General features: G+C 37.4%; 1 protein-coding gene across 4 annotated transcripts in view; it reads left to right on the top strand.

Annotated features, from left to right (window-relative positions):
- Positions 1 to 13,346, top strand: part of anks1b (ankyrin repeat and sterile alpha motif domain containing 1B) — a 248,589-nt gene extending 235,243 nt beyond the window's left edge. For 3 of the 4 annotated variants that reach the window (XM_065268490.2, XM_073814739.1, XM_065268492.2), the window contains 6 exons: positions 1,374 to 1,445; positions 2,487 to 2,573; positions 2,709 to 2,846; positions 5,270 to 5,437; positions 10,991 to 11,082; positions 12,146 to 13,346. In XM_065268490.2, coding sequence (XP_065124562.1) covers positions 1,374 to 1,445; positions 2,487 to 2,573; positions 2,709 to 2,846; positions 5,270 to 5,437; positions 10,991 to 11,082; positions 12,146 to 12,194 — 606 coding nt within the window. In that variant the 3' untranslated portion in view covers positions 12,195 to 13,346. The remainder of the gene's footprint in view (positions 1 to 1,373; positions 1,446 to 2,486; positions 2,574 to 2,708; positions 2,847 to 5,269; positions 5,438 to 10,990; positions 11,083 to 12,145) is intronic. The other variant, XM_065268491.2, reaches the window with a different exon arrangement.
- Positions 13,347 to 15,655: the final 2,309 nt, after the last annotated feature.

Genomic DNA, 15,655 nt, shown 5'->3' with positions numbered 1-15,655 from the left:
TACACTTATTTAAAAAAAATCAATATTAATGTCATTAATCAAAACACTTACTTTGTCATATTAAGAACACTGTCATTGCTGTCTTCCATTGGAAGTTGTCGCTGAACTTTTTTGACAGCGATAAGCGGTAAAATGTTTTGGCCCTGTTCGATTTTCGTTGATTTTTAGTAAAATAATGTAAAGTTTTTCATAAGATCCCCTGGGGTCAAGGTGTTAGCATGAAAGAAGCTTGATGCTGTCAGAAGAACAAGCAACAGCCGACATTTTTCCTTCGCCCGAGTGGCTTGCGTTTTTCCCCGCCACAGAAAAGCACCACAGGTTTATTTATGCCATTAAAGCTTTATTTTGTTTTTGTTTGTTTGTTGATCAGGAAGTACAAAGTAGATGAGGAAAACTAGGATTCTGTGTGTATTCAACGCGCCGCCATTATTGTTTACGATGCGTGGAATGGTGCGCTGTGATTTGTTGAGCAGATTTATTGCATTTTGCAGAGAAGGAGGACTGGCGTTTATCGTGTTTTGGGAAAAAAGGTAGAAAAGATAACACGGCGGATATCAGATTTTGCGTAAAATGTAGAATTTACTGTTTAATACTGACCAGATACAATACTGATTTTGGCGGTAAAAAATTTTTTAATGGTTTTTATCACGTTTTGGAACCAAACTCTTCAAGTGGACATGATATGTTCAAATATTAATATTATAATCCTTTGAAAAAGACATGAGGTATGCTGATGGTCTTATTAAAGGTAATTTAAAATGATAATTTTTTTATTAAATATTATAATATTATTAATATTATAATATTAATTTTTTATGTATTGTTTGAATATAATTGTGAGTTGCCTCTGTGTGTACACAACCACAGAGTTGGTGTGTTTTTTTTTGTTGAGAAAACTGACATCACTTTGCGCAAGCCCCACCCACAACCATCCAAAGACCAGTAGTAATTGCAGTTTTAAATCTTCTTTACATAATAAATGTTTGCACATTCATTATGCACAATAAAGGTGATTGTCTTATTAAAATCAGTGTATGTTTTCGGTATATATAACATGTTTTCAGGGAGAGAAGCAGTAGCTCATTTGCATTTAAAGAGACACGCACACAAAAACAGCACTTTTCCCTGCACACACCAAAGCCTTTTCAACATGGGATAATAAACGGTCTTTATAGGACCTGAAACTTCACAGGCACATTCTGGGCACACCCAAAACTATTACATCTTTAAAAAAATGCCATATTAAGTGACCTTTAAAGTGTTTAATTGTGGATGTCTGGGTGATTATAGTACAATCTTGAAAAACAATGATGCTTTTGTTTTTTTTGTACATCATGTTTTTTTCTCAATTGCTGTTTGTGTGTATTTTGCAGTATTTGGGGTCTATGTTGGTGAAGGAGCTGCGGGGTACTGAGTCCACACATGATGCCTGCGCAAAAATGAGGGTAAGAGTTGTGTCACCATGGTAACCACTTAACAGACTTGTCCAGCCGTGCTCTTGCCGAACTCAGGTCACAATAACACACAACCCTTAAGAAATCAGAAAGCATCTCAGTTTTTAAAGGATTATGGCAACACACTGTGTGCCACGAGCTCTTGTCTAAAGGCCTGGTTCAAAATCCTGCATTGCTACCCATAAAACTGTGACTTGGGTTTATCACCCATTACCATACAATACCAAACGATCCCAGACCTTTCCTCATGAGATTATTTAACACCGGGGCACAGTTCAGCTGCTCTGTTTTTGTACGCCTGTAAAACACCATCTGTTCTCCATCTTTCTCCTCTCTGCATATTTAAATGAGGCAGGGAGTTTTAAACCCCTCACCCTCGGTGCTTCGCAAACACATTAATGCATTCACAGGTCTTGTATCTATCGCTCTTTGTTTTAAGCTGAATATTTTGACAGGTACGGCGCAGTGAAGGCCTGCTAATGTGCAGAGAAGTTAAAGGAGAAATCAGGTCTGGATAAATATAATCCACCCTGACAGCTGATATGACGGTGTAGGGAGATATGAAAATTAACTTTAAATCTCTGCAGTTCATCATCAGCCGTATGATTTATTCCACAGCTCACACAAAGTCGATTTAAAAGCCTGTGGTGCTTAGCTGGCCTCCAAGCTTCCTCATGCTGGTTAGGTTGGTTTGTTTTGTTGGATCAGAATGGACACTGGTCAGGCAGAGGCTCTAACCAGCTATACACATCTTAACAAGCTCAGCTTAAACAAAAGAGACAAAAACTAAGACCAGTTATTTTAGCAGGGCTGTATGTGCTATATAATACCACAAACCCAGTAAGAACATTTTAATTGTTATTTTGATACAAGATCAGACACAATCTGGGGTATTGGTGAGGACATAATGATAACTACATGTAAATAATTGATTATGTTTTGTATTAAATGTCTGACGGGGGCTCATGAATGTTAATATCAGAGACTGTGGGACTGTCTGCTGATCTGTCCTCCTCTTCCTCTTTTTGTAAGAAGTCTACAGAACAAATGAAGAAGATCCCCACCATAGTACTGTCTGTGTCCTATAAGGGCGTGAAGTTTATAGATGCCACAAACAAGGTAAACATCAGCTAGTGCTGCTATTATGTTCTAGTTTGTACATTATCATTACATATATACATTTATTATTTTCTGTGTTGATTGTGGCTGTATACTGTAATTTATCAATTGATTGTCCTTTTCTCTATTGTTTAGAATATTATAGCGGAGCATGAAATCAGAAATATCTCTTGTGCAGCACAGGACCCAGAAGACCTCTCTACGTTTGCATACATCACCAAGGACTTAAAATCCAGCCATCATTACTGCCATGTCTTTACAGCTTTCGATGTGGTTGGTAGCATATACTATTTACTACATGCATACACTCACAAAGCATATATAAAGCTTGATTATAAAAAAATATACTATGTTGAATGCTTTATTCTGATTGGTTGAGAAATGTTCCGCTGGTGTTGATTATTTTTTCTGTAAAACGCACACCTGACCTGTCAAATGTCTTAAAATAACTACCAGAGCAATGTTTTTGGTAATCGTGGTATAAGCGGAATAATTGACTCCGGTCCTTTGAATTATGTAAGGAATAATTGACGACGGGCCATTGAATTATAAGAAAATAATGCACACCCAAAATTATTTTCAAATAATTCAAAGGACCGTAGTCAACTATTCCTCTTATACCACAAACATTGCTCTTTTGCCTATTTTTAAGACATTTGACAAGTTAGGTGTGCGGTTATCAGAAATTAATGCATACCCACGGAACATTTCTCAGCCAATCAGAATACAGCATTCAACAGACCGGTGGTATATTTTAAAATAATGCACACCTGTGGTACCACCTTGGTTCTGCCTTATTTTCAAATCATTTAACAGCCCGTCGTCATTTATTCCTTGCTTACAGAATGATCTATAATATAAGATCAAACCATGTCTTGTAGTTTTATATCATTGCTGTCAGTTGAAAACCTTGAACGCTTTATGTGTGCCTGTGGGTTTTGCGAATATGTTTCCAATGAAAATTTTTAAAAGAGCTTCTGGCTTAACTTCTGAACTTCATTGTATTGTTGCCACTGTTGCCTGTACATAGTAGGTACTAGCTTTGTTATTTTAATATCTTCATGTATTTAACCATGATTAACTCATTCCCCGCCAGAATTGTTTTTTATGATTTTCACAAAAGTTTCACAAAATGCCTTCCAGGAAAATTTTCTTCTATTAATATATAAACACACAATATATCAAATTAAAGAACAGACCCTCTTCTTTAAAACAAACAATCAAAACGGGAAAACAGTTTTATACTTTCTTCATTTGTTCTCTTTTTATAACTTCTTATATATGGATACAAAAAAATAACAAATTTTGAGCAAAAAAAGCTAAAATAATTGCATTGTGAAGGAATTTTGTTAGAGATCAGATTCAGAACGATTATCAAAACATACAAGGAGTTTTAACTGTTGTAAAATTAGTTTTCGCATCAGTTTTTTATAAACTGGGTGAGAGCGACATCTAGTGGATAATAGTGTAATTACAGATTACAGTTAAAACTCTTCAGGAAAGCGTCATTGGCAGGGAAATGTTTGCTGTTAATTGACGAGATGATTTGTCAATTGCGGGGAAAGAGTTAAGCTTTTCATAATGTTTTGTGGCCAGTGTTGGGGGTAACGCATTACAAGTAACGCACATTACGTAATAATATTACTTTTCTGAAGTAACGAGTAAAGTAACGCATTACTTTATAAATGTACACATTAATATTTGAGTTACTTTTTTAAAAAGTAATGCGAGTTACTTTTCAGTGTAATTATTTAAATTTAAAAATAAAATAATGTAATTAATTAAACTGAACACATTAACGTAGAATTACGCGCACTGTGCGCCTGAGGTGGAACAGTTTAAGTCAGAAACAGAGATGGCAGGCCAGAGCTTGACATTTTTGCGATCATAAAAACACCTGTAAGGCCTGAAAGAGATCAAGCCTCAGTCAAGTAAGAAAAAGTAACGCAAAAGTAACGTAAGCATTACTTTCCATGAAAAGTAACTAAGTAACGCAATAAGTTACTTTTTTGGGGAGTAACTTAATATTGTAATGCATTACTTTTAAAAGTAACTTTCCCCAACACTGTTTGTGGCCTTTTCTAATGACTGACAAAACATATGTACACCATCAGAAAATGCTCAAAATATGTAACCCGGTGGTGGTACCCTTTCAAAAGGTACAGCTTTGGACCAAAATTCGTACTTTAGAGGCACATATTGGAAGCAAATGTTTACGTGTCTGTACCTAATGGTACTTTTTGTAGGGGTGTAAATCGGACCGTTCATCATCCACTAAAAGTATTCGAATCGGAATTGATAGGAACCAGATTCGATAAGCGGAATTGGCGTCGTAATCGCTAACATTAAAATAATACCCAACCCTAGTCATTCTATTATTAACATTTGAACGAATGTATTGTAACTTTGTGTTTCTTAAAAAAACATTGTGTTGTCAGTTTTTTTTTTTTCAGTTTTCAACTGGTTTGAAATTTATTCATGTTTGAAAGTCTCTTAATATGGCTGCAGCTACAGAAGTTTAACGGTTTCCACCCATTTATCTCAGCCTTGCATATTTTGCACAATTAAAATAATAATTTTATTAATTACTAATTATTATTTAATTAAATAACTTATTTTATATATTGTTGTAATGTACATATTTATATGAAGTTGATGATGACTTTGTATTGAGACTGTGTATTGTGTTTCTTCAGAATCTAGCCTATGAGATTATCCTGACGTTGGGCCAAGCATTTGAGGTGGCGTATCAGTTGGCCCTGCAGGCCAGAAAGAGTGGCCACGGGTCCTCGACTCTACCTGAGAGCTTCGACAGTAAACCCTCCAAACCCGTCCCTAAACCTCGCGTCAACATACGCAAGTCTGTGAGTAAATTTGGCCTTTTTGAAGCAAATGTGCACTGTCATCTGGATCTCTATGAGTCTCATAATTCTTAACCTTCATTTTTGAGGAGTGCTGGCTGAGTGAAACTTTTATAAGTCTTCTAAAGTTCAAATGTTCTGCAGTATACAGGAGACTACATGTATTTAGTCATATGAACTTTTATCAAACATTTTTAATATGAAAGGTCCTGGTCACTATGGCTGTGTAACTTCTTTTTTGTTCATTGACAAAAACTAGCAGCGGTTGGCATTGGAGTAACATGTGGGCATTAAAAAGTAAAAAGCTTCTTTTTAGAACAACATTGAACATTTGTGTATGCCATTTTAAATAGATTAACTTTCCTTGCCAGTGCAAGTTTGTTTATATGCACATCAATGTGTGTGTGTCTCATCCAGTCTTAAGGGAAGGAGATGTGAGTGTTTGATCTGTAAATGACACACTCCATCTCCGCTCCCTTCAGAGCATTTAAGGATGAAAGAGATTGATGAGGACTGTTTGCACAGAGCTCCAGAAACTCACTTCCTCCTGGGCAGCCTTCTTCTCCATCTGCCCCAGTCTCAGTGCCCCCATCGTGGGCACAGTGCCACCCTCTCCCCCTGCCACCAGCAGGGATGTTACCACTCTCTGAAAAAGACCCAGAATAGGTGGGAGCACGTCATAAAAATTTATCGTGCCCTGCCTTTTGGATTACACACACAGTAAAAATGATAGATGCTCGGTTGAAAATAAACAGCATCATTTGGAGTCTAGCCTGCAAAGTTGGTCTACCTTTTTTGTGCTAAAGCAGTTTTACAGGCTGTATGCCCATGATACTACTTTTCTAAATCCCTGTGGGTGGCAGGGGCTGTTTTCATATGCTCGGTCAGATTATGTAGGGTAAAATCATGCCTATGCAAATACTAGGCCAATATGTTACTTTTATAAATGGAAATATTGAAAATAGGAAGCTGCTGGAGTTGTGGCGTTATGCTTGACCTTAATAAGAAAAAAAGGCATCCGCACACTGAACTCACAAAAAATATATGGATTTATTAAATTGAAGTAACGTTTCAAACTACCGCCCTTCTTCAGACTTCAACAATCAAACATTTTCACTCATACATATACCCACTAAGGGTCACCTGACTAGTCACATGACAAAGGTAATTAACAAAACAAAAGTTATGCTTGACCTTACCTCACAACTGAACAAGTACGACAGCATCTCTTACAGTACAACGAAAAGTAGTAATATTGTTTTTTTTTGGTTAAGTTTGGGTCCTCATTTATTTTTACCTTTGTTGGCTAGCATGAATAAAGCTACATTTCTTATTGTGCTGCCGTGTGCTCCCTTGTTATGGATTTAGACCTTTTTGGTAACTTTCTGGGTAAAACCAAGTGATCAGCTGACTCTGTGACTGATTCCCTGGACATTAAAGGGGACATATCACAAAAAATCTGACTTTTTCCATGTTTAAGTGCTAAAATTGGGTCCCCAGTGCTTGTATCAACCTAGAAAATGTGTAAAAGAGCAACCCAGTAACTTAGTTTTGGTAAACCATTTTCTGCAAGCATGTGGAAAAAATAGGTAATTTAAATTTGGCTCCCCCTGTGATGTCAGAAGGGGATAATAAAAGGACACACCCATTTTTGATCAAACCTACAAAGTGGCAATTTTTACATGTTATAATAAATTATCTATATGGTATTTTGAGCTAAAACATACGTACTCTGGGAACAACAAATATTTATTTGACATCTTTAAAAGTCTTGTGAAATGTCCCCTTGGAATGATTGACATTTGTTGAACTGTTAGATGGTAAAATAAATCTTCTTTTGTTATTTATAACAATTTTATTCTCATTATTCTTGATATTCGAATGGTATGTTTTTTTTAAATTAGCTGGTTTGAGTCTGTTCTGTTTGTTTGTTTGCATCATCTCTCCTTTATCTGAATCCTTCTGTCCTCTTTTGAAAACCTGACTGTCCAGATCAGCTGACTAAACATTCTCACAAAACATGTATAGAAAGATTTCAGCATCTACTCAAGACACCAGCTCGCCCTCCCCTAAATGTGTTATCAAACCATTAAGCTCTTTTCAGGCCGATGCCTCATATTAGGTGTATTGCGTAAGATTAGTGTCTGTTCCTGTTTTGAAGTGTTTGGATATGGAGAAGAATCAAGTTGTGTAGGTGTGTGTTTAAGAGCAGTCAGATATAGCCAGGGAAAGTGTGGATTATGTTATTTAGTAGTCTGCATATGGAAAAACCTGTTATAAAACTCAAGCCAACAGCAAATGTCCCCACAAAGATAGGAATACCAGTATTTTTGTGTTAAAATGCGTTACGTATATGGAATGTCCCCACAAAACATGGAAACCAGAGAGTGAGTGTGTGTGTGTGTGTGTGTGTGTGTGTGTGTGCGTGTGCGTGTGTGCGTGTGTGCGTGTGTGTGTGTGTGTGGTGTGTGTGTGTGTGTGTGTGTGTGTGTGTGTGTGTGTGCGTGCGTGCATGCGCGCGCGCGCGTGCGTGTGCGTGTGTGTGTGTGTGTGTGTTGTTTCCTTAGAGAATCACATTTCTGAGCCATGTATAGCTCAGCTTTAAGTGGAGTAAGGCTGAGGTGCCGTAGCAACAAGATACAGTGTTTTGATTGGTTAGTAAAGATGTACTAGTTGTAGGGTAGTTTTTACCAATTATGGGGTAAAGCCCAACAAGGGCACAAATGCAAAGAAAGGTGAGTTTGGAAAACCAGTTTAAAACTAAGAAACGGCAGGTACCGCCTACTTTAAGCTTCATAAACGATCTTCAGAAACCTATGGGTGATGTCACAGACACTACATCCATATTTTTTTACAGTCTATGGTCAATACAAGTGCAACACAAAAATGGCCGACCAAAATCTATGGATATTGTTTGACTTTGCATGCGTCAAGGAATTTTCAAGAGTTTCCAGTAGTTTTAAAGGTGACATAGAATGATTGAACGATGAATGAATGATTTATCCTTGTTCTGTAATGAGACATGTTGACAAAAAATTTTTTGTTTGGGTCTGTAATGCCTTAGAAGCTTCCTAAAAACCTCTCTCAGATAGCTCTATTAGCGTAGTGGATTTTAAACAAGTGGTTTTGCACCCATGTGGCTCCCCCTACTGGCTTAACTTGCAATCTCATTACTGATTGGCTGACTTTGCTGCCACTCAAAAAATGTAGCCAATTATTTTAAAGTGGAGGGGCAGTGAGATGCCTGTGATGTCATAAGCATCAGTTTTTCAGATTGGGCCGTTTTCTGGCTGACATTTCTGAAAGAGGAATTTCTATGAGATTGAGATGTTTAGCATGTCTAGGACTTTTTGTATGTTTGTGAATGTGGGTAGACTACCATTATTCAACAAAGACAAGGGAAAAATGGGTTTTCCTTCTCTGTCCCCTTTAAGCAAAAATAGCCATTTTACATACATCAAGACCACTAGATGGCGCTGTGATGAAACCATCCATGCACCCTCAAGTCATGACTGTAATGACATATATGTGGCCCTGGACCACAAAACCAGTCATAAGTCGCACGGGTATATTTGTAGCAATAGCCAACAATACATTGTATACATTCTACGGGTCAAAATTATACATTTTATATGACAAAAATCATTAGGATATTAAGTAAAGATCATGTTCCATGAAGATATTTTTTACATTTCCTACTGTAAATATGATATTTTTTTATATTAGTAATAATATGTGTTGCTAAGGACTTTATTTGGACTACTTTAACCCTCTGGGGTCCGACCATTTTGGGACACTGTCAGAGGTTGTGACATGCTCTTACATTTGGTGTTTTTTCAGTTGCTTTAAACATATTAATGGCAAGTGTCTCATAACACTGCGTTCAGCACAAACTGGGCTAAAATATTATATGAGCGTATGTACATGTTTGTATTTTTGAGAGAAAATATTTTATGCGTGGTTTTTAAAAAGCTACATTTTTAAGTCACTGATATAAGTCCACAAAACCCATACTAAACATGTTTTAACAAGACTTTTCTAAACAGAATCTAGTAGTCTAGAGTTTTTTTCTTTAAAATGATGTGAAAATCATCCTGCCTACTCATTCACATAAAACAATATATTGATTTAGTAATTGTAAGACACTTTTTGTTTAGAGGGGCCGTATGCGAGGAGGATTGATTGACAGCTAGCAAACAAAAGAATCGCATAATGAGCAATTACAGAGCAGTGTTTCTCAATATTGGATTTTTTTCGCACCCTTAGATTCCAGATTTTCAAATAGTTGTGCTATCACTACAAACCATACATCATTGGAAAGCTTTTTTATTAATAAAAATGTTTTTCTTGTTGGAGCTAGACAACCAATTTGACCCTTAGGACTGGTTTTTCAGACCAGGGTCACATTTACAAAGTTTAAAGTCGCTTTGAAACGGAAGTAGCGATTGCCTAATTTTCCACATGGTGACGTATATCCAATGAAACCGACTCCTGAAATGAAATAAGGCAGGGCTGGATTTGAATAAGTCCATGGAGATCTGATTGGATCATTTGTAGTTGGGTCGTGTTGCTAATTGCAAAATTCTTCTCCTGGACTCCGCCCACCTGCCATACCAAATGATCGTTTTGAGGAGGGGAGGAGATTTGCGTTTTTGATCAAAGATTAGGAGGGCACTTGAATTAAAATAACAAAAATAAAGCTCACAGTTATTTCAACAACAATACAAAACAAATGACAGTTTTTCATTTTTTTTTCATGCGACTTTAATGTCAATACATGAAAGTTTTGCGAAGATAAAGCATCATGTCCATTTTGTTCATCAAATTGGTTGATGCGGTATTCAAGAACAGATTGGTCTATCAAAAACTTTTGATAACTTTTTGTCTGGAGTGTCCCTAGATCAGGGGTCTCCAACCTTTTTGTGAGCAAGGGCTAACACAATGCAAAACACAATCTGGAGTGCTACTTTTTTATAAAGTCTGCTCAAAACCTTTTTGTTTTTCTTTATTTGATTTGACTATAAATAAATATTGAAATTGAGGCTATTAATAAAATGTGCTTTGTCGGGCAACTCACAGACTCATGGGCAACATGGGCACCATGTTGGAGACCACTGCTCTAGATGATAAATGGCAAATTTCACAAGACAAAAACTCTAGGAGGAGTTCGAAAAAGTAGGTTTTTCATAAAATTCAAAACGGTGGAAAAATGTCAATGAAAAATTGCATCATATGGTGCATTTGAAATGTCATGAGCCAAGGATTTAATGGAATAACGAATTTTCTATCACTTATGGATCAGTAGTTATGAGTATGAAAAGAAGTAAAATTCTGAACTGTTGGTGGGGCTAAAGTTTTTAATCCTAAGTTTCTAATAACACTAACAGATACAGTAGGGGTCCTCGCCCATTTGGTAATTATTCTCTCTCTCTCTCTCTCTCTCTCTCTCTCTCTCTCTCTCTCTGTGTGTGTGTGGTCACATTAGACTTATTTCAACTCCTACAACATGCCTATACATCTCCCTGACTATATTTCTCGCTCTTCTGTCTCCCCCAGATGGAGCAGCCCTCAATGGATCAAAAGGGCCACGCCAACGTCCCCTGGATAGTCGAACCAGGACAGGAAGCCAAAAGAGGAGCCAACACCAAGTATGAGACCACTATTTTCTAATATACACCCAATATACTGTCCACTCCTGTGTGTGTGCCTTACAGAGAGCGCCCTCTAGAGGCCCCCACGGAGCCACGGGCCCAGTGACCTGTGACAAGCCCGCGTCTCTCCGCCCGGCCCAGCCCGCCCGTTTACCGTGGCCTCTGCATGATGACGCTGCCGCTGTCTTTTATCTTTCCCCCTCTCTCTTTATGTCACTCACTCCGGCCGCAGCACGATACGGGACTGTCCCGCTCAGGCCGGCATGCTGCCAATCAATCTCTCCTCCAAAACACACACAAAAAAAGTGTTGCAAACGGTTGTTTTTCATTCAATTTTCCCCACCCTTCCCTGTTTTATTTATCCTTTACCCTCTTCGTTCCCGCTTGGCTTCTTTTTGGGAAGCTCCTCTCCAGCCTTTACCCACGACCCTCTCGACTGCTTGAATGACAAAACCGTAATGCTGCTACAAGCCTTATAAACATGTTGTTTTTAGAGTCGGGATTTACTTTCTCACTAGACAGCGTAGTTAGCGGAGTGAAACCGAGAGGTTTTTGAGCTGGGCATCCATTGCGGCTGGCATAGAAGCGGAGATTGGACTTCACTGAAGGACATTTTGCTCGTCGCATAGCGAGGTTTTCATTTTTAGTATCAGTGAACGCTTAATTCTCAAAACCCCTGTTTGAGGGAGTTTTTTTGTCGGATTAACCAGACGCCCTTCAGAGGCAGAATGGTGCTTTGTCTTTTCTAAACAGCACATGAATTGTTTTTTTTTAACATCAGTCTAAGCATAAAACGAATTTTTATCAGATAGCATTTAACAGAAGCTTATTGTACAGTGAGGCATCCGTACAGTTTGTCTTTTAAAATCGCGCGTTGTTCTTTTCCTTCCTTTCCGAATTCTCTTTCCTTTCTTTCTTTTTGGTTTTGGCCATGAATGAAAAACCCGAGTCCCTGAGACATGCAGTGTAGGTGATGGAAAGCATGCAGTCCATGTCAACTGGAGAAGGGGGGGCTTTTTTTGATGGACACTTTGGATAAGTCATGTGATTTTATTCACAGGGCAATGGCGGACGCCCATGTCTATTACAGTGGAATACAGAGAATGTAGCCTGCCCCTAACATGGACCCCCAATCACATGCATTGCTATAAAGGACTACAAATACGGACCTTAAAGTGCGGAGCACGTGTGAGGATTCACACCAAGACTTTTTCAACAGGACTACTGACGCGGACCCGAAATAACTCGCATGCACGAGCACACATACACTGCGTAGGACAAACAGGAGGAATCGGTCCATGCGAATGTACACGGCACTTGCGTTTCAAAGGACAGCGGGCGTCGCAGGATTTTGTTGCGAGAGACGGCTTCAGTTGCCGTGGACACAGTTGCTATGGTGACTCTGACACACTACACTGACTTTACTAAAACATCTAGTCCAAATTACAATGGCATGTCTGGACTGGGATAAAAATGGACTTTATATATGATTTGCTGTATTTGATTTGATTTTTTTCTTTCCATCTTTCCTTTGTTTGTTTGTTTGTGGTTAATGATATAAAAATAAATATGCACAATGTGAATGGACTTATTGCACTGGGCAACCATGAAATGGAATCGTCTTGTGCCAAAAATCACTAAGAAATGGTTGTTGACAATTGGCAATGCCATATAAGATTACTATTCATATTGGCGAGGCATTTTAATGTTTAATAGAGAACTATATTACCGTTACTGTTGCAATTATTATTATTATTATTATTCTTATCGTGCAATTCCTGTCTGATGTTGTCTTAATGTTACATTATTTTTATATGATACTTCGAGCTTGAATATGCAGCCATCCTAAGAAAACAAAAAAGATTATTCTAGTACCACAGAGGAACTGAATGTGTGGATGGCTCCACTTTGGTTTCAGATGAAAATATAAAAAACAGATCTGTTATTTTCACTCATTGTTACTGTAGAATTTTGCCACAGTTCTGTAAATAAATATTTTGTTGACTCATTGTTCATATATGTAATGTAATTTAAAAAAATATATAAACGATGACAGAAAAAAGCAAACATTGGTAAACAAGGTACCAAATTTCACAGGTAAAGGTGCAACTCAAAACAAAACGCAATTGGTGGAATTGTAACACCATTGAAGACTAAAATGTGTAGATAGGCTTGGGCTTCCAGCACACAGATTTTGTAAGTTTGGTCTTTATTTATATTCTTGCAAAGCACACAGAATAAATCCAGATTGTAGAACCATTGCCCTTTCTGTGGCCTGTGTTTGTGTATTTATTATTTAGGTTTTATGTCTGTAGGTAGATGCATGGAGGACTCAAGACAGAGCCACTGCGACTGGCTGGTGTAGAGAACATTAAACATCTGGATTCATCAAGCAGCATATGGCTGTCTGACTGGATTTTAAAATATACCCCTGTGTATAGTGATGCTGTCATTGTCACGTTTCCAAAATTAAAAACCAGGACATGACAGGACTTGAAAAAGTACACACTGTAAGAAATGATTTGCTGTCTTAATTTTTTGTATAATCAACTCAGTTTATTTACAATTGCAACAAGGATTTACAGTGTATCTACTTTATCAGTGGCATTTTGGGGGCCTAACAGAAATTAAGATTTAAAAAATGTACTCTGATCTGATAGGGTGTGGTGGTATCTGGTAATCACAAGCTTATCAAACACACAGAATAGGGCTGGGCGGTATATTCTGTGAAATAAAATGTCAGACATAACTGATTTTTCACACGTTACATATGTAAAACGCACACATTTTAAACATTAAACTGACACAAAAACATTCATTAGTATCATTCCACATATGGTTTTCTTTCTCCACACTTGTTAACACTTAGGCGTCACACGTAATAAGTAAAGTCGTGCTGGCGCGTCACACGGCTAGTGCAAGACCACAAGTTGCTGTTTCAAGGGCATATTTTTATTGCAGAAAATGAAGCATTTTTCTAGATAAGACCCTTGTGTCCTGGAATGTTTTTCTCTAAAATCCCTTATTTCTTCTCGACTGAACAAAGAAAGACATCAACTTTTTGGATGACATGGAGGTGAGTAAATATCTGGAGCGAAGACCATGTAGTTTAACGCATTGTTTGCTCACAGTACAAACATCTTTGATCAGAAAGACGAGAAAGAGACGCAACGGTTAAGATACAAGTCTAAAAAAAACCACCTCAAAACAGACTACATGATCATCACATAGCACCTGTCATATTTATAATCTAAAGATCTCACATACAGGTATTTTCCCTGAACTTATTATATTAAATTAAACTGTGGTGAGCATTTAGTTGAAAGCTAAGTAAGTGGCAAATTTCTGCAAATTTGTTTATTAAAAAAAAAACATGAAGCTGAAAAACATGTTTATGGGGAAATAAACAGTTATCATGAAATAAAATAACTCATTCAATGAAATTGATTTTTTTTTTTCATACCACCCACCCCTAATACAGAAGAAGTTTTTTTTGAAAAATCAAAAACAGCAAAAAGTTTTCTGTGAGCGTTAATGGGACACTTCACCGATTTGCATTAAGCTTTGTATAGTTAGAACCCCAGTCATGTTTTTGAATGGTCATGCATCATTTCCTCAGTTGCCGCTGAGACAGGAGAAATACAGATTTCAGTGTTGCACTTCCTTCTTTCAATGATGTAAAAATCATCATTTCGCATCATTGAAAGCAGGAAGTCCAATATCTTTGTTGAGGGGGTGACTACAGACTACAAACACTCCTTTTCTCGGTCAAATAGGCACCAAATTCTAAATGTATGTAACATTTCGACTACAAATATGACACACTTTCAATAAAGATTAATGTTTATATGGGGAAATGCTCCTTTAAGTTTAGGGGTTGGGTGAAATGTGAAATGTACATCCAATTGCCAGGGGGCGCTCTTGTGCAGAAACTCAATATGCGCTGTAGACAAAGAACCATTCACACGCAGCTCCAGGAAATGGCTTAAGGATATATTTATATTGTTGTCTTCAAACATTTTCAGGTATTTTTATGATAATAAAGAATATGTATAATGTTGAATGAGTGTTGCTTTTTCAAATGCATGTTATAAACGACTCAAACTAACAGAGATTTCAGATCAATAAGGACTTAGTAGTACATGAAATAGCTGTGCATAATTCAGAATAGTTATCGGCCACGTATCATTAGTGTATATCAGCATTTATTGGTGCAGCCCTAATAAAAACCATTATGTATATGAAATGTACCCCCTAAAAAACGTAAACCTGTGTGTGCATATGTTTTAGGATGCTATTTACCTCAGGCATGGTAGCTACTGTTCATTTATGTCTTGTGCACTCTTGTTTCCATGGAGCTTGCATCTTTATCTGCATACAGTAGCTGGTGTAACACTATCCTGTTATGCTGAATCTCCTACAGAAACCAGAAAGCCAGCGTTGGACAAATGACTTGAAAGAGGCTCAACTAATGCACAGAATGGCTGATTCTTATTTAATTGCATTTGGTTATTTTACTTGTAGTTTTTCATTACATTTAAATGATTAAAATCTTATACAGCATAAATCT

The sequence above is a fragment of the Paramisgurnus dabryanus genome, chromosome 1, assembly GCF_030506205.2.
Source record: "Paramisgurnus dabryanus chromosome 1, PD_genome_1.1, whole genome shotgun sequence".
In the NCBI taxonomy this organism is placed as follows: Eukaryota; Metazoa; Chordata; class Actinopteri; order Cypriniformes; family Cobitidae; genus Paramisgurnus; species Paramisgurnus dabryanus.
This window is presented reverse-complemented; position numbering and strand designations above follow the sequence as displayed.